Source organism: Barbus barbus (genome assembly GCF_936440315.1).
Source record: "Barbus barbus genome assembly, chromosome: 22".
In the NCBI taxonomy this organism is placed as follows: Eukaryota; Metazoa; Chordata; class Actinopteri; order Cypriniformes; family Cyprinidae; genus Barbus; species Barbus barbus.
The window spans coordinates 991,169-1,018,065 of NC_136750.1; the positions used below are offsets into that span (position 1 = coordinate 991,169).

The window sequence follows — 26,897 nt, forward strand, 5'->3', positions numbered from 1 at the left end:
TATATGAAAATACATTGGAATATTATACATTTAAATATTACATGAATATTAATATTAATGAAATTACAAAAAATAAAAAAATACTATACATTGATATTAATATGATAATATTGATAATTAATTATAAATTTATAAAATAAATAATGAAATATAAAAAAGTATAAACCGATAAATGAAATTTAAAAATGAAATCGAAATCATGAGATTAACCACGTTATAAATTACATTTAAAAAGAAGACAAATTGTATATGAAAACACACACACACACACACACACACACATATATATAAACATAAAAAAAATATATATATATTGTAAATAAATAAATAATTTTAAATGAAATGAAATCATGACATTAATCACCAACTATTTTATGATATAATATAATGACAGCCATAGTTTGCTTGTTTTAGCTGTATGCATCTATGCATGGTCTATGGCATCAAAATGTTTCAGTCCCCCTGTGTGAAGATAATAGTGAGCAAACTCACACATTGCACACAGTTTGTTGTTTTGTCTGCATGGCTCAGTTCATCATTCACACGACCGCCGCTCTGCCAAAACCCCACTCTCCTCCAGTGCCGCTGAAGTTCATTAGTGCCGCCAGATAATTAGCCGCACCGTGTAACTAGGGAGCGCAGAACTTGGAGGATGAAATGACAGGAAGAAAGACTGATTTGTGGAGGAGAAGCGCCGGGAAAGAGATGGATTCAGTCATCACGTGAAGGGAAGAGCATTGCTTTGGTGGGAATGAGAGGCGTAATGAGATCTGTGTGTGGAGCAGGAGACATTTAAATAAAGGTCATTGCAGCGCTGCACGGGACCCCTGGGCTTTTAAAAATACATCTGCAACTGCAAGACAGAGAGTGAGAGAAAGAGTAAATATCTGGCCGGAGAACCACAGCAAACAGTGAAATGAAACGGAATGAACACGTGGTGAGTCCAGAGCAAATAAACCAACTCTTTCTCCAGTAACCCGTGCAGGAATTCTGGAATAAGATTCGGTGAACGGGTCAGCAGCCTGTTGAAGTAATTGAGTTGTTGAGTGAGTCAGATGCTCCGCTTTCCCACTCCACTCCTGCTGGGCTCATCTCCCCGTCAGTCGCCTGGCTTTTGAGCTGAAATTTGGTACTGTGATTAGCCTTTTTCCATGTCTGGTTCTCACTGGAGAACTTTCTGCTTGTCATCAGCTTTTAGTCGATAACCTTTTCAGTTTGACATGTTTTTCAGCTTAGCTTACTGTATATTATACAACTTATTTTTTTTAGACCACTTATTAAGAAATTAATTGTATATAAATAATAAAAAATTAAATTAGAATTTTGTATACAATAAATTATTAGTAATATTTTCAATAATATTCATTTAATAATAATTAATATTTAATAATAATATTTATTGTAAATATACATGTGTAATTAAAATAGATTAAATAAAATTATATTTAATAGTTTTAATAATATTCATTTTGTATTTGTTTTAATAATAAACAAATATAAATATGTATATTAAATTATATAAATAGATTAAATATAATTATGTATTTAAATAATTACATTTAATAGTTGAAATAATATACATTAAATTATACCATGTTCTGTCTGAATGCTCTATTCTGATTGGCTGGGAGGTATGCATTAAAACCGTTTAATGAACCGGTAGTTCCAAGCCAGTTTGAATATCCTTCTATATTAATGTGCTGCTTTCATTAACACACACACACACACACACACACACACACCTCGCACATAGAGAAAGAGAGAGAGAGAGAGACATAGACAAACATGGACAGAGCGAGAGCAGAGGATCTGTAGACACTGATCTACAGCAAATAGAGGACGAGAAACACTTTCTGCTGATTTGTCCTAAATATCACAATGTGAGGGAAGCATTTAATTAGTTACTTTTTAGGGAGTAACGCAATATTGTAATGCATTACTTTTAAAAGTAACTTTCCCCAACACTGATGATAACACAGCTGCAATAGAAGCAACATATGTATTAACCATTCACAATTTTAGATGTTAAACATGATTCACTTGAAACTGACTTACTTTATTTTTTAATTTATTTAGATGGATTTTATTTATTATTATTAATGTTGTAATTTATGTTGCTGTTGTTGTTACATATATGTTAATGCTTTGGCAACATTGTGTTACACAGTCATGCTAATAAAGCTGAATTGAAATGAATTGAAATTAAGAGAGAGAGAGAGAGAGAGAGAGATTCAGATTGAGTGTGTGAGGAGGTGCAGAGGGAGTGTGTGTGTGTGTGTGTCTGTGTGTGTGAGAAGGTGCAGATAGAGTGAGTGCGTGTGTGTGTGTGTGTGTGAGAAGGTGCAGATAGAGTGAGTGCGTGTGTGTTTGTGTGAGGAGATGCAGAGTAATAGATGCTGTCTGCTCCGCTGTGGCTGCAGGTTTTCTGGAGGAGATTGGTCTGGACACCTGTGTCCTCAGACTAGGTCAGACTCTAGCGCTCACTAACTCATTGTTCCTGCTGTCATAATGTGTGTGGAAAGTTTGAGCACATCCTAACCAGAGCGAGCAGCTCCTGAGATTGGGCTGTTATCCGGGTACGGGTCCGATAGCCACCGCACAGTCAAATCAACAATCAGCTCTGATCTCAGCTCTGGCCTCCTGCTTCACTCCATTCAGTTCTGCTCCTCCTCACTTTTGATCAAATGTTTCCATTTGTTCATCTCAATGTGAATCCTTTGAAATCATCTATTGTGGTTCGATAACCATATTTTCTAAAAGGTGTGAAATAAATATGTGTATAAGTACAGGATATATAGACAGACAGACAGACAGACAGATAGATAGATGGATGGATGGATGGATAGATGTTTATTTGTTTTAATTTTGTATTTATTTTATGAAAATGTATTTTAAATGTGTATATATATATATATATATATATATATATATATATATATATATATATATATATATATATATATGGGTCTGGTCTTCTGTCACGGTGCACACAGCAGGGAGGAACGGGGAACACAGAGACGAGGATGTAACTCAAAATAACAGTCTTTAATAAATCCAAAAGGACAAGACAACGCAAGGCTGAGACAGACAGGAACACAGGGGTTGTAACAAGTAGACCAGACCAAAATTAACTGAACAGACAGGAGCTTAAACACAAGGGATAATTAATAACACACAGCAGAACGAAATCATAATCAAACTAAATGAGGACAGGAAAAATACCATATAAGGACACAAGAGGTGGGAAACACACGAAACAGGACTGACAGAATGTATGAAGTTTATTATTTTTATGGCTAATATTGGTGGCTTCTGTCTTCATAGAATACAGAAATTATATTATTGATATCAGACAAAAACACAACAAAATTGCTTTAAAAGTAACATGAATACAACAAAAATTTGCAAATACATATAAAAATACATATAAAAACAATTAAGAATATTAATAAAAAATTATATTAATATGTCATACTAAAATAGCACTGGGTGTAGCATGTTGCATAGCATACTTGCATTTTCCATAACCTTAAAAAAAAAAAATACAATAAAATAGAAAACAACATAAAATATATAAAAATGAGAGAGTGTGAATAAAATGCATTAATCTTGTTATAATTGTCCTTTTATTGATGCATTTGCCAACACTGAACTAGTGTTGTACTGGTTGGCTGTTAGAAGAGAAAACATGTAATAATGTAATAAAAAAAAAATCACATTGGATTAAAGCAGCCTAGGAAATGTACAGTAGACTATAGAGAGAGCGATCGCAGCTCCTTGACATTATAAAGCATGTGATTTCAAATCTAGTGTATTTTAGAGCAGACTACATCTTTGGAAAGCTTGCTTGACAAGTCTTGATCTTTTCACATGGATTTCCTCCTGCGAGCCACAAAGGTTGAATGTTGGCAAAATCTGCCTCCTGAGGAACATAACGTGATCACATACTTGTCTGGAGATTCGAAACTCATTCCTTCTCATCTGTTTTTCTCCTTACAGAGGAAGAAGCCAAAGAACTCGAGGAAGCCAAAGAATTAGAAGAAGCCAGATCAGGTCAGTTACTTATAATATTTTGTTGAAATGGATACGTAAGTTTGGAATTATTAAGGCTTTTAAATGTTTTTGAAAGAAGGCTGCATTTATTTGATCAAAAATGCAGTAAAAACTCTGTGAATATGTGTTAAACTGTAATGTATTTCTGTGATGCGCAGCTGTATTTCCAGCATCATTACTGCAGTCTTCAGTGTCACATGATCTTCAGAAATCATTATAATATACTGATTTGCTGCTACAGAAACATTTTATTATTATTATTGTTGTGCTGCGTAATATTTTTGTGGAAACTGTGACACATTTGATTTTTCAGGATTCACAGATGAATAGGAAGTTCAACAGAACAGTATTTATTTATAATAAAAATATTTTGTAACATAAGAAATGTCTTTACTGTCACAGGAATAAATTATTTTTCAAATATATTCATATTGGAGACAAATATTTTAAATTGTATTATGTTTTTCTCAAATAACGGTGAGCAAAAGAGACTTCTTTCAAAAACACCCCCCCAAAAAAAAATGTATAGAAAAATAGTGTATTCACATGACAGATATTAAAGTCTCCACTGCGAATAGCAGAAGATATGACGAATGCTATACATTTTTTGGTAGATATCTTTTGTATTAATGCTCTCTATTCTGGGCTCCGGCCCGACAGTTAAAAAGAGTCATGGTTGAGTCTCTTAATGACTCTCAATGGCGTTGTAGTAATTATGATATTTAATGCAACTAGGTGAAATGTGAGGGTAAATCCGAAACGAATGTGAAGATTGTAAAAACAGGACTCTAGCCCTGAATAGATCTGATCTCTCTGAGCTGGAATCCATCTCTCGTCATCTGATCTGGATCCGTGGCTCTCGTGAGCGTTTGTGGCTGTCGAGCATCTCAGGTGAAGGCCAGAGTCCGGCTCGCTCACCCTGTGGCTTTAATGCCATTAAAGATTCATCTGACTCCTTTAGTCTGATTGAATTATTCAGCCTGGCCGTTAGCAGCAGAGTTAATACTATGAGATTTTAATAAGCGGGCAGGTGAAGAGGGTCAGAGAAAGAGACTCAGACAGAGGTGTGTGTGTGTGTGTGAGAGAGAGTGTGTGTGTGTGTGTGTCAGATGACGTGACGTGCTGTGTTGACAGGCCGGGATTCCCTCGTGCCGCTTTAGGATCAGCACTTTCTCATTTGTCTCTTATTGGACTCAGAGTCATTATAACTCTGTTGATGCGTGCGAATGAATGTTTGGCACACAGAGAGTCGACGAGAGTCGATGGTGAACGCAACGCAGCTTCCCAGCAAATGTGTGTGTTGTAATTACATAGTCCTAAAAAGACGATGTGATCACATAATTTATGCAACAGGTGTCCACATTTAATTGCAAAATATTGTTAGGAAGTTGTTGGCTTGTAAACTTTTGGCATTTTGTAAGCATCATTACCACATCCATCCATCCATCCAAAAAAAAAAAAAAAACCCAGTAAAAGAGAAAAAAGTTATTTTAGAAAAAAAGTAGTTAATTAAACTTGAAAACAAAATTACTTTAAATAAATAACATTAACTAATATATATATATATATATATATATATATATATATATATATATATATATATATTTCAGCTAGTTGACAAGGCATCATTTCTCCTTTTCATTTAGTGTACCTGGATGTACTTAAATAACAAACTAAAACTGATCAAACTGAAATAAAAAATTATAGAAATATATCACTATACTTAAAAATAATAGCACATGGCCAAAAAACCCCACACACAAATAAATTACTAGATCTAAACTAAAATCAAACTTAAAATAAATAAAAAAAATAATGAAATAATAATAATTTTAAAAATGTTTATAGTGTTTCGATGATTCTAAAATAAACCTGCTATAGAGATCAAATGTGATGCTCTCGTCTTATTTTTTGCATTTCTTTAGAACTAATCCACTGTACTGATTTTCATATATTAACATATTCATCCTATATAAATATGCATGTTTATGTTTGTATAAGAGATTTTTGGACATTTATGTCATGTACATACTCATCCTAAATGTTAGTCAATACATGCTGATATATAATAAGTAAATGTAAAAGATAGACATGTATTTTGTGTTTCTTCACTATACTGAATTTCTTAGACTGAATAACTCATATAAATTTTAATAATTGTCATATTACTAGCAGCATTTTTTTATTCCACCTTCACTGTGGGTAATAAACATGTAAATGTGACATTACTCCCATGTTATTTTTGTAATTTAATTTCGACTCCTGTCAGCAGCTCTCATTCTGCTTTATTCAGTTTAATGTGTTAGATACACGTGAGAAATGTATGTCTCAAGCATAAAACGTACAGGTACATCTCAAAAAATAAGAATATTGTGAAAAAGTAATTTTTTTCTTGTAACTTATTTCAAAAAGTGAAACTTTCATATATTTTAGATTCATTACATGTAAAGTAAAACATTTCAAAAGTTTTTTTGTTTAATTTTGATGATTAGAGCTTACAGCTCATGAAAGTCAAAAATCAGTATCTCAAAATATTAGAATATTTACATTTGAGTTTCAATTAACGACCATCCCTACAGTATAAATTCAGTGTATCTCTTGTTCCTTGAAACCACAATAATGGAGAAGACTGCTGACTTGGCAATGATCCAGAAGATGAACATTGACGTCCTCCACAAAGAGGGTAAGTCACAGAGGGTCATTACTGAAAGCTGTGGCTGTTTACAGAGTGCTGTATCAAAGCATATTAAATGCAAAGTTGACTGGAAGGAAGAATTTGCATAGGAAAAGGTGCACAAGCAACAGGGATGACCGCAAGCTTGAGAATACTGTCAAGCAAAGCTGATTCAAACACTTGTGAGAGCTTCACAAGGAGTGGACTGAAGCTGGAGTCAGTGCATCAAGAGTCTCCACGCTCAGACGTCTTCAGGAAAAGAGCTACCAAGCCACTTCTGAGCCAGAGACAACGTCAGAAGCGTCTTACCTGGGCTGTGGAGAAAAAGAACTGGACTGTTGCTCAGTGCTCCAAAGTCCTCTTTTCAGATGAAAGTAAATTTTGGATTTCATTTGGAAATCAAGGTCCCAGAGTCTGGAGGAAGAGTGGAGAGGCACAGAATCCATGTTGCTTGAAGTCCAGTGTGAAGTTTCCACAGTCAGTGATGATTTGGGCTGCATGTCATCTGCTGGTGTTGGTCCACTGTGTTTTCTGAAGTCCACAGTCAACGCAGCCATCTACCAGGAAATTTCTTCATGCTTCCTTCTGCTGACAAGCTTTATGGAGATGCTGATTTCATTTTCCAGCAGGACTTGGCACCTGCCCACACTGCCAAAGGTACTAAAAGCTGGTTCAATGGCCATGGTGTTACTGTGCTTGATTGGCCAGCAAACTCACCTGACCTGAAGCCTATAGAGAATCTATGAGGTATTGTCAAGAGGAATATGAGAGACACCAGACCCAACAATGCAGATGACCTGAAGGCCGCTATCAAAGCAACCTGGGCTTCCATACCACCTGAGCAGTGCCACAGGCTGATCACCTCCATGCCACGCCGCATTGAGACAGTAATTCATGCAAAAGGAGGCCCAACCAAGTATTGAGTGCATAGAAATTGACATACTTTACAGAAGCCTGACATTTCTGTTTAAAATGATCTTATGTAGTATTCTAATTTTCTGAGACACTCAAGTTTGGGTTTTCATCATCTGTAAGCCATAATCATCAAAATTTTAAGAAATAAAGGCTTGAAATATTTCACTCTATGTGTAATGAATCTATATAATATATGGGTTTCACTTTCTGAAATGAGTGACAAAAAATATTGACCTTTTTCACGATATTCACATTTTTTGAGATGTATCTGTATAGTCTCACAAAGTCGTATTAAATTTCCCATTGTTGACAGAGACTTTCTATTGAACTAATTTTATTGTTTTAAGCATGTTTTTATTGTATTTTATTTCATTTATTTATTTTTTAATTGTAAAGAAACATTCCATAAACATAATGTTGGCAGGTTGGATTTTTCTCAAGCACAGTCTATAAACAATACTATTTACCCTTCAATTGTGAAATATTGTAAAGTACTGATCATTTTAAAACCTTAATAAAACATTGCAAATTAGTCTGGGTTTGTTGTTGCATCACAAACACTTTTTACTGACATTTTGAGGCTGATGAATCCTACCTAGTTGTCACAGCACTTCTAAAACTTTGATTTAGTCTGTATTTTTGTTGTAGCAGAAGATTGATTCCTGAAGCTGCAGCGATGTGTGAAACGCTCTGTACTTGATGAGCTGCTTCATTTTCATGGACTCTTCCTCCCTCACCATCTGCTGCTTGCTTTCTGCAAATTGATGATTGTCCTGATCTGTGGGATGCATGGAGTCCGTCTGTACAGTGGTTTGTCCTGGAAGCAATGCTGTGAGCGTCAGATTTCTCTTGTCATCGCTGTCAAGGCTGCACCTTAAAGATGGATGGCTTTTATCACAGCGCTGTTTAAAGATTAAACCCAACAAGCTTATCATGCTATTCTTGTCTTTAAGAGCCGATGGCTAAAGATCGTTTAATTGCTTTTCCTGAATGGTTCGTTTTGCGTGAGAAATAGTCATTTATGCCAACAGGTCAAGGACAGGGTCGCTTTATTTCGCTCCCTACTGGATAGTAGATGTTATCTGTGTGTAAATCTGCTTTCAATTGACCACAAACACACTAACGGCGCTTTTAGGAGTCATGCAAATATTGTTGAAAAAAAGTAACAAATAAACTTTATACAAATTATGAATGTTTATGATGCAATTTAATACATATTGTAAAATATTTCTAATTTCTGTTGAAGTTGAAGTAATGAAATTACTTTAATAAAACTAACAAAAACACAACACATTTACTAAAACTGTTTCTAGAATGAAAAGAAAATATAAAAATATGGATATGTTTAAAAATAATAATACAAATTACAAAAACATACTAAAAATGCCTAAAAATGAACTCAAATGAAAATAGAAAAATTTGGGCATATGAACAAAAACTAATAAAAAAAATACAAAAACAATAAAACAATTACTAAAATAAAAAAAACACAAAATTAAATAAAACGTAAAATTAAAATTGACTAAAAACTAAAACAAAAAAGTGTTTTTCAAAATATTAACAAAAACTATAATACTGCATCAGTGATGCTAAAATAGCAGTTCTAAGCATTCAGACTTATCACTTTTGCATGTTTATAAAAGTATTAAAGGATTAAAATATGCAAGTTAATACATTATAATATCTACTTATTCATTGTTAATATTTTAAATATTGTAAAACATAATAAATCAAAATAAGAGAAATATGGTGTTGATCATAATGCATTATACTGATATTAAAGGTATAACCAGGAATGCATTCGCATTATGTTTGCGGTAATTTATGAGCAAACACAGCTGATATAATTATGAATGCATTATAATCCATCAATAACACCTTTACAGTGCATTATACATGCAGACCATGCAGAGTGTTATGAAACTTCAATTGCATGATATGAAAGTATTTCCTCTGCTAAGAGTTGCTGCTTTAAATAAATCTGATCAGTTCTGCACACACACATACACACACACACACACACACACACACACACACACACACACACACACACACACACTCATATTACAGTCATTTAAGCTCCTGTTCCTCCCTCATACAAACATAAGAGCAAAACATTCAGAACTGCAGTCGACTCATATCCTAATGCATATAATCATATCAGTAAACATAACGCATCTTATAAATCATGACTCGTTTGAGGTCGTAGTTTTTTCATGAATTTGTGCAATTTTCATAGATGTGAACGAAACACTAGCCCTGAGTAATTCGGTCTTGTCATGTAACTGTGGAAGCTATATGTAAATATATGTGTACATATTACATTTCCATATATGAAATATATTGTCAGATGAAGTGAAAATGTATATGAAACCTATTAATAATTAAAAAATATCTTGCCCATACAAATATGTATGTTTTTGTGTGTGTAATACATTTTTGGAAATATGTCATATACATGTATATCCATCTTAAAACCTGTCAACACACAATGATATTAGTAATTTAAAATGAGTAAATATTATTAATTAGTATAGATATTAGTAATTATAGAAGACATGCATTTAAAAAAATTACAAAAATATAAATATATAGTTTTTTTGTATATATGTCATGTTAATAAAGTTGCTTATATAAATAAAATATATGTAAATAATAAATATATCATTGACGTTGTTGCTACATACAAAAAATAATCATATATGTAACTTATTATATATTAAATAAATTTTTGTTTGTTGAATTACTAAAATAAATGTCTGTAAGAAACTATAAAGAAATAAACGTCTATAACTATAAAGAAATAAAAACCAATAAAAGTGACAAAAACACACAACAAAATAACTAAAACTGCCAAAAATCAAAAACATATACTAGAAATTAAAGTCATCAACTATAGTACTATATCAGTGATACTAAAATAACACTGTTCAAAGTGTTCAGACTTTTTACACGGCCAGTGTTTATAAAGGCAAAGAAACAGAGTTTACAGTACAGACAGAATAGAGTATACATAACACACACACACACACACATTCTTCCTTTCTCTCCCACTGTCATTTAAATTAATTTTATTTTATTTTTTTCCTCCATTGACGTCATGGTTATAGAATTTTTCATGCTATTCATGCCGTGTCTGTCTGGCATGGGACTGCAACCCTTGGCAAATGAACTGAGCGCCCCAGGGATATCCATTCATCCGGCTCCTTCAGACCAGCTCTGTGTGTGTGTGTGTGTGTGCGTGTGTGTGTGTGTGTGTGTGTGTGTGTGTGTTTGCATGTATTGTGTTGTGCTGCTTGCTCACATTTAAATGTCACACACTGTGGCACCTCTAAAAAACAGCAGCTGAAAACACAGGTCTTGTGTTTGAGTGTTGGGCAGGTTGTAATGATGTTGGGTGTAGACTGCAGTTTGCTCTCCGGGGAGTATGAGTCTGAGATGGTTGTTACTAGCTCAGACCAGCTCAATACTGTTTTTTACTAGCCTTGAGTTGTTTACCTTTTTTTTTTTCTCCACGTCCTTAAAGAAAACTCTTCTCTCTTTGTTTCAGCTGCAACACCTCTAAAGAGCTAAAGTTGGACACCACAGGTAAGACTCTTTATTATTTAGCTCTGGCCAAGATATTCTGCTGTTTCACCTGCATATTTATGATAGGTTTCTTTTGTTAATATATATTTTCAACAAAACCCTCTTTTCTTTTCTTTTTTCCTTTTTATATTTATATTTTTAGTAGAGTTTATCAAAACAAAGTTTATCTTTTTTTTTTTTTTTTTTTTTAAACAGAGCAGACTAGACATTTGGGCATTCTGGGAAATTCCTTGCAACATGGTCCATTTATTTTATTTAATGTAATTTTTTAAATGTAATATTTGAAAGAAAGTGAAAGTGACATGTGGCCAAGTATGGTGACCCATACTCAGAAATTGTGTTGTGCATTTAACCCATCCAAGTGCACACATACAGCAGTGAGTAGTGAATACACACACACACACACACACACACACACACACCTGCAGCAGTTAAGGGTTTGGTTCTTGCTCAAGGGTCTCTCCTCAGTCGTGGTATTGAGAGTGGAAGAGAGCACAATACATACATGTTTATTAGTTGTTTTTTAAGTGACAATTTTTTTTTTAGGTTTGATATTTTAAAGATTCTGAAAATGCCCCATATTATGTGTGTATGGTTATAGGGAATTCATACTGAAAAAATAAACACAAGTAAATAAATAAATACAAAAATAAAAATCCTTCAAATTATTACATTATTTATTTATTTACTATAATTGTACAAATATGTAATTAAATAATTTAAAATTAAAAATATTTATAAATATTTTATGTGTATTTATAAGCACATGCATGTATATGTATTATACAGTAGGCTATAATACAAATTTCTATAGGTTTGATATTTTAAAGATTCTGGAAATGCCCCATACTGTATGTTGTGTGTACGGTTATGGGGAATTCATACTGAAAAATGTAAAACTAAAAGTAAATCAATTACAAAAAAATTCTTACAATATTTTATTTATTTATTTATATAATTTTACATTATTATATAATTTCACAAATATCTAATTAAATAATTTAAAATGTAATAAATATTTTATACTGTTTTTATAAACACATATGTACTGTATATACAGTATAATACACATTTATATAGGTTTGATATGTAGTGTGTACGGTTATGGGTAATTCTTACTGAAAATGAAAATAATTCCTACAGATTATTACTGTTTTATTCCAGTTTAATTCAGTTTGAATTTACAATTTTGCATCCGGCTACCTCACTTGAAATTCTGGAATTGGATCGGTGATTAAAAGCCTGTCTGTGACAAGTGTTTTCGAGCAGTATGCTCTGCGGCAATCTCCATTTTAATAAAGCATCATTATCTTTATTCCATGAAGGGCATTCAGAAGTTCCCGATGTCTTGACATTCTGCTTCAAATAATATCCACTAGGTCAATGGTTGCCATGACGAATTCATTTCAGTGTCAAGTCATTAAAGTGGCCTGGTGGACTCTCCTCTGCCCTACCATGCTAAGCCTGATTACTGCTAATCACCAGCCCTTTGAATCATTAAAAAGCCAGGCATAGGTGCAAACGTATAGGGACGAGGTTGCAGGACAAAATCTATTTGAAACAGAGGGGGAGTTTGAGAGAAGAAGAAAAAAAAAACTGCCTGTTGCTAAGACAAGGAAATTAAATGGCATAGTTTGCTTTCCCAGACACGTAGGAGGCAGACTGACACACTGACATCGACAAGTCACACTATTTTTAACTGCCACTTTCACATCTTAATTACAAAGTAAAGAATAAGTGATTTCTGTCTCTTGTGTGAGAAATTGGCATTGTGTTTTTAATCGGAGACCATGCCAGTGCACTGTCTAGGGACATTATCTTACAGTATGTTCTGACAAAACACAAACAAATGGAATAGACGTGTCCATCATATCTAAAGTAACCAGGCTTGCTGAGATTAGGAATATTGCATTAATATTATCGTCATGGCCAGATGGTGGTTTTCTAAACTCAACACAACAATCTTACTTTGCTTTCTTTGTTCACTGTGGAAGGAAGACTGACCCAGTGCCCCTGGTGATGTCCAGTGCGCCCAAAGCAACCTGAACTGCATTGTTTCCAGATCCGTGTTTGTTTGCACTAGGCTATTTTTGGAAATTGCATCATGAACCCTTGTATAAGGCCTGAGGGCTTCCCTAGTTTCATAGCATCATCGATCTCTGCTGTTCTTCTGAGAACTGTGGGTCAGATTCATACAAATTAGATGTTTTAACCTGCAAGAGCTGTTTGGGAGTCTTTGGGTGCATCATATAGGAACGATATCATATAAGTCTTTATTCAGAGGGAACGATGTAGATAAATGAGGGAATTATCTTTTTCCGGCGAGAATTTGCAGTTCAGTCTCTCCTGCTGATAATAAACGTGTGTGATTTTTATTCTTATTTTTTTTTTTAAATATTGTTTGCATTTAGATGATAAAAAGCTGATTTAGTTATTGTTTTGATTTGTCTACTGAAACTAAGATTTTTAAAATCAGGAGAGGTCCAAGGATTGAGCCCTGGGGGTCTCCATATGTCCTTGGGATCCATTTAGATTCATAATTGCCTGTTTTTATGTAACCCTAAATATGGCCAAAATCAGCTGAGAACCATCTCAGGGGTCCTCTCCAGTTTTCTAGTCTGTCCTGGTGCATATTGTGGTTGATGGTGTCAAAAGCAGCATCTAATAATAAAACTAGCATAGAATGAATGAATGAATGAATGAATGATGCATTTATATAACGCTTTGTGTATTGCTGTACAGCCAAAGCGCTTTACAATCATGTGGAGGGGGGAGGGTCTCTTCTCAACCACCACCAGTGTGCAGCATCCACTTCGACGATGCAACGGCAGCCACAGTACAGGTGGAGAGGAGAGAGAGTCATAGGGCCAATCAAGTGTATGGGGATTATTAGGAGGCCATGATTGACAATGGCCAGTGGAGGGAATTTGGCCAGGACACCAGGTTTACACCCTTACTCTTTACAAGAAGTGCCATGGGATTTGTAATGACCACAGAGAGTCAGGACCTCGGTTTAACGTCTCATCCGAAAGACGGTGCTTTTTGACAGTATAGTGTCCCTGTCTATACTGCCAAATATTTATATCAGTATAGTTTTATTATATATAAATAGCTTTAAAATATAAACAGCATATTTTTGGTTAAATATATACATGCATGTGTTTGTATTTATATACAGTATACATAAAAAATATAGACAGTACACACTCATATATTATGTAAACAAAAACTTTTATTTTGGATGTTATTAATCTCGATTAATTGTTTGACGACACTACTTTTAAGTAATATTTATTTTAAATGCATTAAGAGCTGGAATTCAGTATTGATAATATTATTGCTCTTTTATGGTTTTGATTGCTTCTATAGTCATTATTTCTAAGTCACTTTGGATAAAAGTGTCTGGTCAATGACTAAGTGTAAATGAAATGTAAATAACATGACCACTGAATCTAAGAAATTTTTAAAACAGGAGAGGTCCAAGGATCAAGCCTTGGGGGTTTCCACATGTCATAAAGGTCCATTTAGATTCATAACTGCCTCTAAAGCAATCTTACCGTGTTTGAGGTAATCGTCAAAACAACACTATTTAATGGTATTAAGACACCAGGTGTATCATTTTTTGAGTGTTGTTGAAAAAATCAGCACATACCTGGATCAGAAATGTTTGCTTGAGTTGAGTATTTTTTATTATGTGAATTGACAATATTTTATTATAGTTTGTCACTGTTGCGATTATTTAGATTTTATTTTTTTTAAACGGGAGAGGTTCAAGGATTGAGTTCTGTGAGTCTCCTCATATTATAGAGCTCTATGTAGATCCATATTTGCCTGTTTATGTGTAATAACCCATAAATCAAATATTCTCAATGATCTTGCCCATAAAGGGGAGATTTGAAATAGGTATGTAGTTGTTTAGTGCAGAATTATCCAGATAGATAGCTCTTTTTTTAGGAGCAGCTAAAAGAAAGATGTGGGCAGAAAGACAGCAGGTCAACTGTTTAAAACTCCTGCAGTATTTTGTAGGCAGTTGCCTCTAACCCAGACAAAGTATCTAAATGATTATGTTGTTGTTGCGGGGGCCATATAACCTCAGTGCTACATGGGGACGTGCTGCTCTCTATTGTAATATAATTGATTTGGTGAGGGAAAAACAATGCAAACTTGTTGCATTTGCTGTCAGGCAACCTTAGTTCTGAGGGTTAGTTAACTATGTACCCTTTCTGTACCCTTTAATATGTCAACAGTAGCAAATGTAGCTAATGTTCCTGCTAGTAATGTTTCTAGCTGTGCTTAGATTCATTAGCTTGAAGACTGCCTATGTTTCATCAGCTTTCCATTTCTTTTCATGTTTTAGACTTCTGTTGTATTCCTCGAAGATGCTTTATACTTTCATGACTTTACTGGGGCTAAAAATTTAAATCAAGTTAAAGTATTGCTTATATTCTGTACACATATATAGTGCAGTATGTATATTTACTATGTATATATACAGTATAAACTAGACTAGGTATATACTGTGCATAGATACAACAATAGATAGATATACCCTGATTTTTTTCTGTTTAGTCAGTTAAGATTAGGTAACACAATTTTGTTAAATTCTAATTTCATACTCACATTTATATAACTAATTTTCAATTTTATTTTAAGGAAAATATTTTTTTATTTTGTTTGGAAATTCAGATTGACAGACTCATTTGTCATTGATTTTAAGTGTAATTGGGTGTAAAACGTTTCAGGATAATTAAGTACATTAAACATTTTTCAGTAGTTTGTTGTATTCTCATTTACTAAACTTTTTAAAAACAGAAATAAATCTAATTTAAGAGAGATGAAATGTAGGAGAGATGAACAATTACAGTAACATTAGAATCATATGCACTAATGAATTAAATGTCGGAATGTGCATTAGTGCAATTTTTATTTCATGTTCGACTGCTGACTTTACTGTATCTGTGTTCGGCCTCATAGCAGTCTCAGACTGAATTCTAATCGGGAGCAGATTACAGTAGATACATGTGCTGTGCGCCTTGAGTCGGCCCTAGCCCTTCTATCACTTATCAGAACAGAAATAGAGAAAGCCACAGGCACATTGGGTTCCCTCTCGTTCTGGGAACATTTGTGAATGTCAGTGCTATTGTAGCGAGGACCTGACACACATCACTGAGAGCTGTTATCAGTTATTAGTCGAGCAGCAAGCGCATCAGCTCTCCAGTCTTCAGATGATCCTGTGAGAAACCCCTCTACAAACTGGTGCAGGTGCTTCATGTTCAAATTTCTCCTTTTTACAGGGCTGCATTGTTATTTTGTCTGCACAATTGCATCATGACTGCGACTAGTTGATAGCTGAGCTCTTGTTAGTCGTTTTATTTGTGAGATCCTCCATATAGACACAATCTCCAGTTGACTCGACTAACTCGAAGTGTTAAAAAAACAGATTTTGTCTCATTTTCTCATTCAGTCAATAGTGTTTGTTCTTCGTACTCTGTCTTTTTCCTGACATCTTTGTCTCCCATTTAAATTCAGACGCGATACAAACTTCACTCATACTGCAACATAAAAATTAGAAAGAAAGAAAATGCAATATTGCCATATTTCTGTGTGTTTTCTTTCCTCTCTGCCCTTCAATCTGAGGACTGCCTATCAGAAACACACACCGCCTCCTTTGAAGTTGGCAATTGTAGCATTTCAATATATTTTTCATAGCTCACACATAATAGCATAAAACATGCATGTGTACAGAAAGTAACTGAACCATTAATATACTTACTACAACGAGAACGACTAGATGACTAGACTAGATGCCACTACCATGGCCCATCTTCAGTTGGTCCAAAATGCATAAGCAAGACTCTTAACAGCCTACGTAAATTTACTCATATCACTCCTGTCTTAGCTTCTGTGCATTGGCTGCCTCTGCGGTTTAGAGTGGAGTAAAAATCTTTGTTTTTGTCCTTAAGGCTCTAAACAAGTTGGCTCCCTCATATTTATCTGAACTGCTTTCCTTACATAACCCCTCTCGAGCTCTTAGATCTGGTAGTCCCTAGAGTTACATTAAAGCAAAGGGGTAAATGTGGCTTAGCTGTTGTAGGCCCTAAACTCTGGAACACTTTATCAGTAAATATTAGATATGCTCCTACTTTACAGCTTTTTAAGTCTTTACTCAAAATGCATTACTTTTCCATCGCTTTCAGTGGCCCTTGATGTTCCATCTCTGTAATCGATTTTAGCTGTGATTTTTTTTTTTATGTTCTATTTGCTACTAATTTGATGCTGTAAAGCACATTGGTCAGCTGCTGCTGTTGTAAATGTAAATAACTTAGATAGATAGATAGATAGATAGATAGATAGATAGATAGATAGATAGATAGATAGATAGATAGATAGATAGATGGATGCCTTTGCCACTGGTCTAATTACAACATCTATTAAGAAATAAGAAAATTGGTAAATGTATGTACTTTTTATTTCAACCTGCTGGTTCTCTCAGCACTGCCGCTGTGGTTTTGCTGCAGTTGTTGGTCCGTTTCTTATGCACACCGGCTGGGGTCCTGCTCCAGGTCAAAATATTTCTTCACTTAAAATCAAGCCCTGTTTTTCTGTACTAAGTCTAGAAGGTGAGGGTGACCCTCCAAAGACGAGACCTCATGGGACCCTGATCCGGCCCTTGCAAAACTCTGTAAATCATTGAGTTTATAGATTGAAGGTACTTACTGGAAGACCATGGAAAGGTCACAAGACAGGACGAATGGAGATCTATGGTGAAAACCTATAGAAAGATCAATAGCTGAACCATAAAAAACTCTTTCCTATAACAGTGACTTCATCCTTCAGTTTACACTCATCCTGAAGCCTAGACACTGACTTAGTTTTAAAATTGGTATCTAAAGTATAAATATGAGTGCATCGCTATATATGTGACCCTGGACCACAAAACCAGTCATAAGTGTAAATCTTTCAAAATTGAGATTTATACATCATATGAAAGCTGAATAAATAAGGATGGGACAATATTTGTCTGAGATACAACTATTTGAAAATCTGGAATCTGAAGGTGCAAAAAAAAAATCAAAACAATGAGAAAATCTCCTTTAAAGTTGTTCAAATGAAGTTCTTAGCAATGCATATTACAAATCAAAAATGAAGTTTTGATATATTTACAATAGCAAATTTACAAAATATCTTCATGGAACATGATCTTTAATATCCTAATGATTTTTTGGCATAAAAGAAAAATCTATAATTTTGACCATGCAATGTATTTTTGGCTATTGCTACAAATATACCCCAGCGACTTAAGACTGCTTTTGTGGTCCAGGGTCACATATCTCCTTCAGAAATCATTATAATATGCAGATTTGCTGCTCATAAAGCATTTCTGACTGTTATCAGTGTTGAAAACAGTTGTGCTGCCAAATATCTTTTTTTTTTTTTTTTTTTTGGAAAGCAATACTATTCAAAGTTTTGTTAATGTTACAAAAGTGCTGTTCTTTCGAACTTTCTATTCATCTGTGAATCCTGAAAAATAAAATGTATCACAGTTTCCACAAAAATATTGTGCTGTTTTCAACATTGATAATAATCAGAAATGTTTCTTGAGCAGCAAATCAGTATTTGTCATGCAATTGAATTTGCATGAAGGGTAATCTCATTTATGTTCAAAATACTAATAAATCTTCTTGAATTGGAACCAAGTAACAGGTCAATCGTGTTTAAAGCATGTTTGTGTGTCTGTCACTGCGTGTGGCTTCTGAAATATGCATATCACAGATTGTGTGAAAATTGTAAGCTGTTAATACAAGCGCTTTATGCTTTGCGCAGCGTGAAACAGGCCTACAGTAGGTATAGTGTGATCGTACGCCATTCCAAACATAGCAGAGAGATCTTTATTGCCAAGCACAGAGAGTATAAGAAATACATCAAAGTCTAATATAAAAAACAACCAGCTCCCTCTAGCAGTTCAGAAAACAGATGATGATTGGAAGAAGGAAGATCGAGAGGATGAGGAGGAGAAAGAGAGCTGTAATTGTAGTCCCACACACCCAGAGCCTTTACTGAAATAGCCTTGCAATTTTCAAGACAAGTAATGCAGTGGCCTAAGCATTTCCTCAAGCCCTCTTTTTTAATCTCAAGTCATTTTCTCTTGTATTGAGTTTTAGATTGGCCCCTTTGATGGTCATAGACTTAAAGTCCACTGAAACGTTCACTGTATTTGCATCCCGACCTTCGTCAGCTGCATCGCTGATGATCACTTCTTGTTAAAAATGAATGACAGTTAATGTATGACTGCTTAATATAATGCAGCATGCAGAATATCTGATTTCATAAAGTGCATGTGATTTTACTGATCCAGCATCAGCCTCTGATATTCAGATATTGAGTTTTTCTGTTGATTCTCTCTTTAAAAAAATAAACCAGCTCATTTCCTCAAGTACTTTCAATGTTTTGCATTCATTCATGTTTGTCGTCTATAAGGTCATGTTATTATAAGTAAAATAAATGTGTTCATGTGTGATTCCTGAAGCATCGGCTGAGTCGGAAACCAAAGGCTGCTGATGTGATTATAGACACAAGAGTTATTGTAGAAATATAAAGGCAGCTCTATGCATTTTCTTTTTACAAAACCCATTTAGCAGCATTAAATGCTGTGCAGGGTGTGTCTCTGCTCATTCAGGGCTAAAAAAAAGCAGCTGCCGTCGGACTGGAACTGTAGTGTTCTCTGTAGCGAGAGAAGAGTCGTGTTTCTGCTGTGAGAGAGAAATTATGTTCAGCCCAGCGCTTCAGGACTTCATATGAAACTTAATGGCTGTCAGAGCGATGCCTTTCAACAGACAGAGCCAATAGGGGCAATTAGTGGCAGATAATAGCTCGCCCACCCACACCTTAAGCAGTGCACTAAAATATTGATTTAATTCCCATCCCATATATTCCCCTTAACCATTTGCTGTCACTCTAAAAATATCTCTGGTCGTGGCAGGCTGTCCATAGAGCTGCCGATGCTGAAGAGTGGGAGTCAAGGGAAGGAGAGAACGAAGCTCTTTAGGACTGAGCTTTACAGTAGAGACAGAAGAGAGCGTTTCTACGAGCGCCTGAGGAGGATTGTGAGATGCTGGAAGAGGACGTTTAGAGACGTGAGTGTTGTAATAAGAGGTGGTCAGGGAGAGATGAGACCTTCACAATGCCTAATTAATTCTTAATGTGGACTGAAACCAATCAGGGATCCAAGAGAGCAGCGTTTGCACTGGAAACAGACACAGTAGAGTTGCTTATTTCTGCACGGAGCAAACCAGATAATTATGAGAAGAAACCCAAGACACTTTCACAAGTTCACACTTACATATATTTAGCACGAGTTACGTAATACGTAGTTGGCATGCTTTCCTGGGGAAGGGATCTGAGCTGTATCAAACTGCTTATCAACACTTTAAATTATTTAAGGACAACATGGAGAGCAAAAGTGACATATGTATGTCCCTGGTCTTAGTCTGCATTATTTAACAGCACATATAATTCTAAATAATAATAATAATAAGTATTATCTTGAGACAAAACAAAGGCACTGATATATTTTAAGATCAATCAGTGCCAGTTTCTTTCAGTTGAAATAGCTAAGACTGTATATTATTATTATTATTATTGATTCATGTTTTTTTTTTTTTTTACTAAAGCTTACATAAGTACTAAAAGTACTAAAAAGTAAAGAAACAAACAAATAAACATACATACATACATTTCAGGATTCATAAAAGTTTTAAATAACATAATTAATAATTTTCTCTTGTCCTGTAATGTTATATGCAAACTAAGTACTAAACGATGCTCCAGCAAGCATTGTTTCCTGCTTATATTCCACTGAAATTAATCACCTTATGCAAGTTAAATGTCATTTCACATCGTCTTTAACAAATGAACTCACCAGAACTAGTGAGCGTAAACTAGTTTCAAGGATTCTCAGAAGCCACTTCAGTTCTGGTATAAAACCCTGACATTTTCCACAAAGAAAGTTGCGCAGATTACAAAATGTACATCTGTCTCATAAGTGAAAATAGAATCGCACCGAAAAGTTCAGAAAATGAACTAGAAGCCATTGGCTTTATTGTTCCTGCATTATTAATGGCTCTTCCGACATGGAGCCCAGAGGTGGACAGGAGGAGTGGAGGAGAGGAGATCAATGAGTGCTAATGAACATGCCTGCTCTTCACGGGTCGCCCTCCTCCCAGCCGCAATTACACAACCAGCCTGAGGGGGCAATTAAGAGCCATACATTACCCACAATGACACACGCAGCGGCCGGTTTAGTGTCCGTCTTCTCGTGCATATCACCATAGGTTTGCTTTAGAGTGTCATATACACAAAATCATTTCTGTGTGTTTATATAGCACTGATTACAGATAATGCAACTTCACATTATTACAGGAAACAAAAAACGGATCCGTTATGAAACAAATTCAGTTTCAGTTGTAAATTTGCTCTGCAGAAGACAATAGATCAATTCAGTTCAAATTTTTTTCTCATATAAAAGAGTCAAAATAAATTATTATTACACTCGTAAAAGTATTTTTACATCTTGGGAGTCGTTTTGCTACCTTTAATATTAAATTAAAAAAAGCATTGCTTTATGTAACGAGAAGCATTGCTTTTAGTAACGAGAATTGTATGAAAATCACCATTAAGAATAATAATTTCAAGTAAATGGATGCATTACTGTAGTGATGATTTTGGGGGAAAATATGCTTAATTGTCATTTAAAATTATTTTAAAAAATTGAAAAAAAAAAAGCTTAATTTTATCAGCCAAATTAAAATTGCATTAAAATAATTTTGTACAGCTGTAAGAGATGAATGAGTGAGTACAATAATCTATGCTTACATACATTAAAGCAAGGTCAACCATAGAATGAGGCCGGATTTGAACCAAAAAGTTACTAATTCAACCTGATCTGCAATGATAGATTGTGTAGTGCTGTTGGGGCATGTTGTCACAAACAGCTGTGTTATTGCCAATAACAGCACTGGGCAGATTCAAAAATAAACTCACGTTGTCTTTTAAATGAATGTATTTTTACATCATGGTAGTGTTTGTTGTGCTTCCTTTAATACATGCTATCTAACTAAAAAATATCGTCGCTGTACAGTAACGAGATTTTAATGAGAATCACCATCAAGAATACTGGAGATTATGGAAATCATTAAAAGTAGATGGATGCATTACTGTGATGACGATTTTAGGGGGAAATGTGCTTAAATGTCATTTTAAATTATTTCATAAAGGCAAAATAATCTAAAGAAAAAATATGCAAAATCTAATGTGTGATTTTGGGCTGAAGTGCGATTGGCTCGTGAGCTCTGAGTGGCTTGTTTTTCCCGTCATTCTGTCAGTGGCCGTGAAATGGTCAACAGCTCTGAGCCTCAGGCCGTCTCTGTCAGCAACACTAAATATCTCACACACACTGTCCCTACAGAGCCTCTGTCTGTTACAGCGTCTCTCACACACACACACACACACATCTCCCGTCAGGTCCAATGGGAGCGCCGTCTTCTACTTGTCTGTTAAACTATCGCTTCGTTCACATGAACGCACACATTCGCTCTTCCCATCAGTACCGGCTGGAAACTGTTTTGAATGTTTTAGTTGTTACATGATTTATTCAACTGTTTTCTTGTCTAATTCATTTGGGGTGTAAATCATTTAGCAGTGCTAAATATACCTGTGTCTACTCATGTATTCAGTTTAATAAAAGTTAAAGTCAGAGCAGGTACAAATAGGGCTGTGACTGTCAATTGAACATGATGTCGATGTTTTGAGTTATAATTGTCAGGGGTCCGGGCCCTGTGTTTCTCCCTCTCACCACCAGAGACCGCCATCGCCCATCCTTCGGACTCCTTTACCTTAACTCCACACACCTGTGCACCTACTCACACACACAGCTGTTGCCCATCCTGATGGCTATTTATACTCCTTCCTCACGCCTGTTTATATGTGGACTGATGCAAGCAAGTTGCCGTATTTGTGTCATATCCCTGTTTCTGTTTTGAGCCTGTTTTCAGATTCTGATATCTGTTTGTTTTCGTTTTGGTTTCTACTTTGTCTGCTTTTAAGTTAATAAAGACCTGCGTTTGAACCAAGATCCCTGTTTATACGGTGTGTTCCCTTACCGTGCCGTGACAGAATAATCCAGCCAAAAATGGGTCCAGCAGGGAAGTTCCTCAGTGTCCAAAAGGGAGACCGGAAGATTGAGGATTACGCCAGGGACTTCGTGGGAGTGGCTCACTGGTCGGCTTCGAAAAGGGCCTGCCTTATCGTCTTTTTCTGGGGAGACCTAGCCGAGCCCTTCAAGTCTCTTATCCTTATTGGCACCCTGAGGAGTCACTGGAGGAATATATCAATCGGGCTCTGTACTTGAGAAGCTCATCCTTCAGGGTGGAGTTAGCTGTGGAGCCTGCTCACAGTTCTCTCGGAGCAGCGATCCAAGAGAGAGGTCATGTCAGCCGTTCCCTGAACCTCATGCCCATCCCTCGGCCGTCCCGGGCTGATACGCAGTGGGCTGGACCCTCCACTGAAGTCGGTGAACATGACGTTGTCCGCTCACGTTCCTTCCAAGGCGGCGGTGTCCGTTCACAGTTCCCCCGAGGCGGTAGTGTCTGCTCACGATCCTCCCGAGGCGGCGGTGCCCGCTCGCGGTTCTCCCGGGGCAGCGGTGCCCGCTCACGTTCCTTCCGAGGCAGCGGTGCCCGCTCACGATCCTCCCAAGGCGGCGGTGACTGTTCACGATCCTCCCGAAGCGGCGGTGTCTGCTCACAGTTCCCCTGAGGCAGCGGTGCTCGTTGCCGTCCTTCCCGAAGCGGTGGATCCCGCTGAGGTTTCCTTCGAGACGGCTGAGCTCGCTTCAGGCCTTCCCGAAGTGGCGGAACCCACTGATGTTCCCTTCGAGGCGGCAGAGCTCGCCTCAGGCCTTCTCGAAGCGGCAGAGCCCACTGATGTTTTCTCCGAGGCGGCGGAGCTCGCTTTAGGCATTCCCGAAGTGGTGGAACCCACTCACAAAACTCCCGAGGTGGCGGTTTCTGCTCACAAATCTCCCGAGGCAGCGGTGCCCTCTCGCGATCCTCCCGAGGTGGCGGTGCCCTCTCGCGATCCTCCCGAGGCGGCGGTGCCCTCTCGCGATCTTCCCGAGGCGGCGGTACCCGCTCGCGGTTCTCCCGGGGCGGCGGTGCCCGCTCACGATACTCCCGAGGTGGTGGTGCCCTCTCGCGATCCTCCCGAAGGCGGCGGTACCCGCTCGCGGTTCTCCCGGGGTGGCGGTGCCCGCTCACGATACTCCCAAGGTGGTGGTGCCCGCTCGCGATCCTCCCGAGACGGCAGTGCCCGCTCGCTGTGTTCTCGGGGTCGCTTTGTGAAGTTGCTATTACCTATTTTATACCTGAATTCTGAGATGTAAGCTTAGAATTCTTAGAAAAAAAAATCTTAATTGTGAGAGTTAAACTCACAATTCTAAGCGGGGAAAAAAGCAGAACTGAAAGATGCAGTAAACTGAGAATTGTGAGATGTAAGCTCAGAGTCTGAGTTTCTGAGTTTTTATCTTGTAATGCGGCGGTGTCCGCTCACAAAGCACCTGAGGGGGCGGTGTCCGCTCACTACTTCCCAAAGGTGGCAGCGCCAGCTCTTGAACTTTGCCCTGTCCCTGTCCAGGGTCCCGGAGCCTCCCGACACTTACTGGCTTAACCCACACTATCCGTCCTGGCCTCCTGCTCTGCCGGTACCATCCTGGCACCCTTGTCTACTTCTGTCTCCAGGCCTTCTTCCGCTGCATGGGCCTGGCCCGCCATCCCTCCCCCCGGTCAACCTCCTTTCCACCTCCCTCCTGAACCTTTGGGTTTTTTTGCGGAACGTCTGCAAGCCGTTCCTTAGAGGAGGGGTTCTGGGGGTCCGGGCCCTGTGTTTCTCCCTCTCACCACCAGAGGTCACCATCGCCCATCCTCCCGGACTCCTTTAGCTTAACTCCACACACCTGTGCACCTACTCACACACACACACACACAGCTGTTGCCCATTCTGATGGCTATTTATACTCCTTCCCACACCTCTCTGGGCTGGATTATTAGTTGTTTATATGTGGACTGATGCAAGCAAGTTGCCATATTTGTGTCATATCCCTGTTTCTGCTTTGAGCCTGTTTTCAGATTCTGATATCTGTGTTTGTTTCCATTTTGGTTTCTACTTTGTCTGCCTTTAAGTTAATAAAGACCTTTAAATAAGACCTAAAATAAAGTTTCTGAGTTTTTATCTTGTAATTCTGAGTTTTTTCTCAAAATTTCAAAAGAATAAGGTATAAATTGTGAGAATATACTCAGAATTGCAAGGAATAAATGTCAGAATTCTGAGATAAAAGTTATAATTATCTTTTTAGCCTGTTGGGAACAGGCTTCCATAAGAATCGGACGACACTGCTCACACTGTATGTGTGTGTTTTTGCATGCAGCCCACAATGTATTTATTGCATCTCATCAATACAGACTCGGGTAACTCAGGATTTATTTTGCTGTGCTTCTGAAGATTCAGCAGTGCTGGATTACTGTCCTGTTTCAGATGGTGTAAATATCTCTGTAGTTACACGTATGGATTTGTGACTGGATGTCTCAATTTTATCAAAAAGAAACTCATCACTGGAGTAAAAAGTGTGACAACTATCATTGGGATACTTCAGAAAGAATATAATTCAGAGGGGTCAGTCTGCTATAAATATATATGTATATGAGTATAATCACACCTGTTCTGGAGCAAAAAGCTCTCTTTTAAAGTGGTGTAATGATGAGGAATACTTTGAGAAGATGTGTGCTGTCAAAGCAGTTTTAATCTGAAGTAAATCTGATTCAAATTCATTTCAGAGCCTCAGTTTTGGGATGCGCACAGACAAACAGCACGTGCTGACCTTTAAGCGTCCTGAGAGACGGCAGTCAGCCGAATCAGACACGGACACAGCTCAGCACTAATGCACAGCTTTGTCGCGTGAGACTCGTACGTCTGCAGATCATCTGCATGCTCAGGTCGAGTGAGGAACGTTCTCCTCGTCCTCCTCCGTTCTCGTCTGAATCAGCTGCCTTTGGGCCTTCACCAGAGGAGACTCTTCAAACAAGGCTTTGTACTGAAGTAGCGAATCAAGATTAATGCACTTCCAGCGCACGACTCGCTTGAAGGGAGAGAGAGCCAGGATAATTAACACCGTGGGGCCTGGGAGGAGAGTCGGGAGGGAAATCATACAAAATCACAGAAAACAGAGGGAATGATGATGACACGGCTGATATTTTTCATTCCTCCGCTCTTTTCTTCTCTGACTGATGTGCTGTTTTGATCGTACAGTCAAATGCGAGTTGTTCCTTCTTTTGTCATTTAAGTTGAGAACTATGTTAATTATATCTGTTTACGCAGGACAGAAGTATTTATTCTGCCAAAAATGAAAGTGCTGTTGTCGTTTACTCTACTAAATATCATCTCAATACCGTTTGACCTCCGTCGACTCAAACAGGAACTGCACTGATAACAAAATATACATTTCAATTTTAAAGGAGATTTGATATTTATATTTTCAAATTCAAGTTCTACTTTTACTAATCACTTCTACTAATTTACTTCTACTTACTATTTACTTGTACTATTTTTGTGAAATGTT

At 36.8% G+C, this 26,897-nt stretch overlaps 1 protein-coding gene across 2 annotated transcripts in view; it reads left to right on the top strand.

Moving 5' to 3' along the window:
- Window positions 1-26,897, top strand: part of LOC306888152 (CD276 antigen-like) — an 82,277-nt gene that overhangs the window by 50,036 nt on the left and 5,344 nt on the right. For both annotated transcript variants that reach the window (XM_079446312.1, XM_079446313.1), the window contains 2 exons: window positions 4,000-4,053; window positions 11,193-11,230. In XM_079446312.1, coding sequence (XP_079302438.1) covers window positions 4,000-4,053; window positions 11,193-11,215 — 77 coding nt within the window. In that variant the 3' untranslated portion in view covers window positions 11,216-11,230. The remainder of the gene's footprint in view (window positions 1-3,999; window positions 4,054-11,192; window positions 11,231-26,897) is intronic.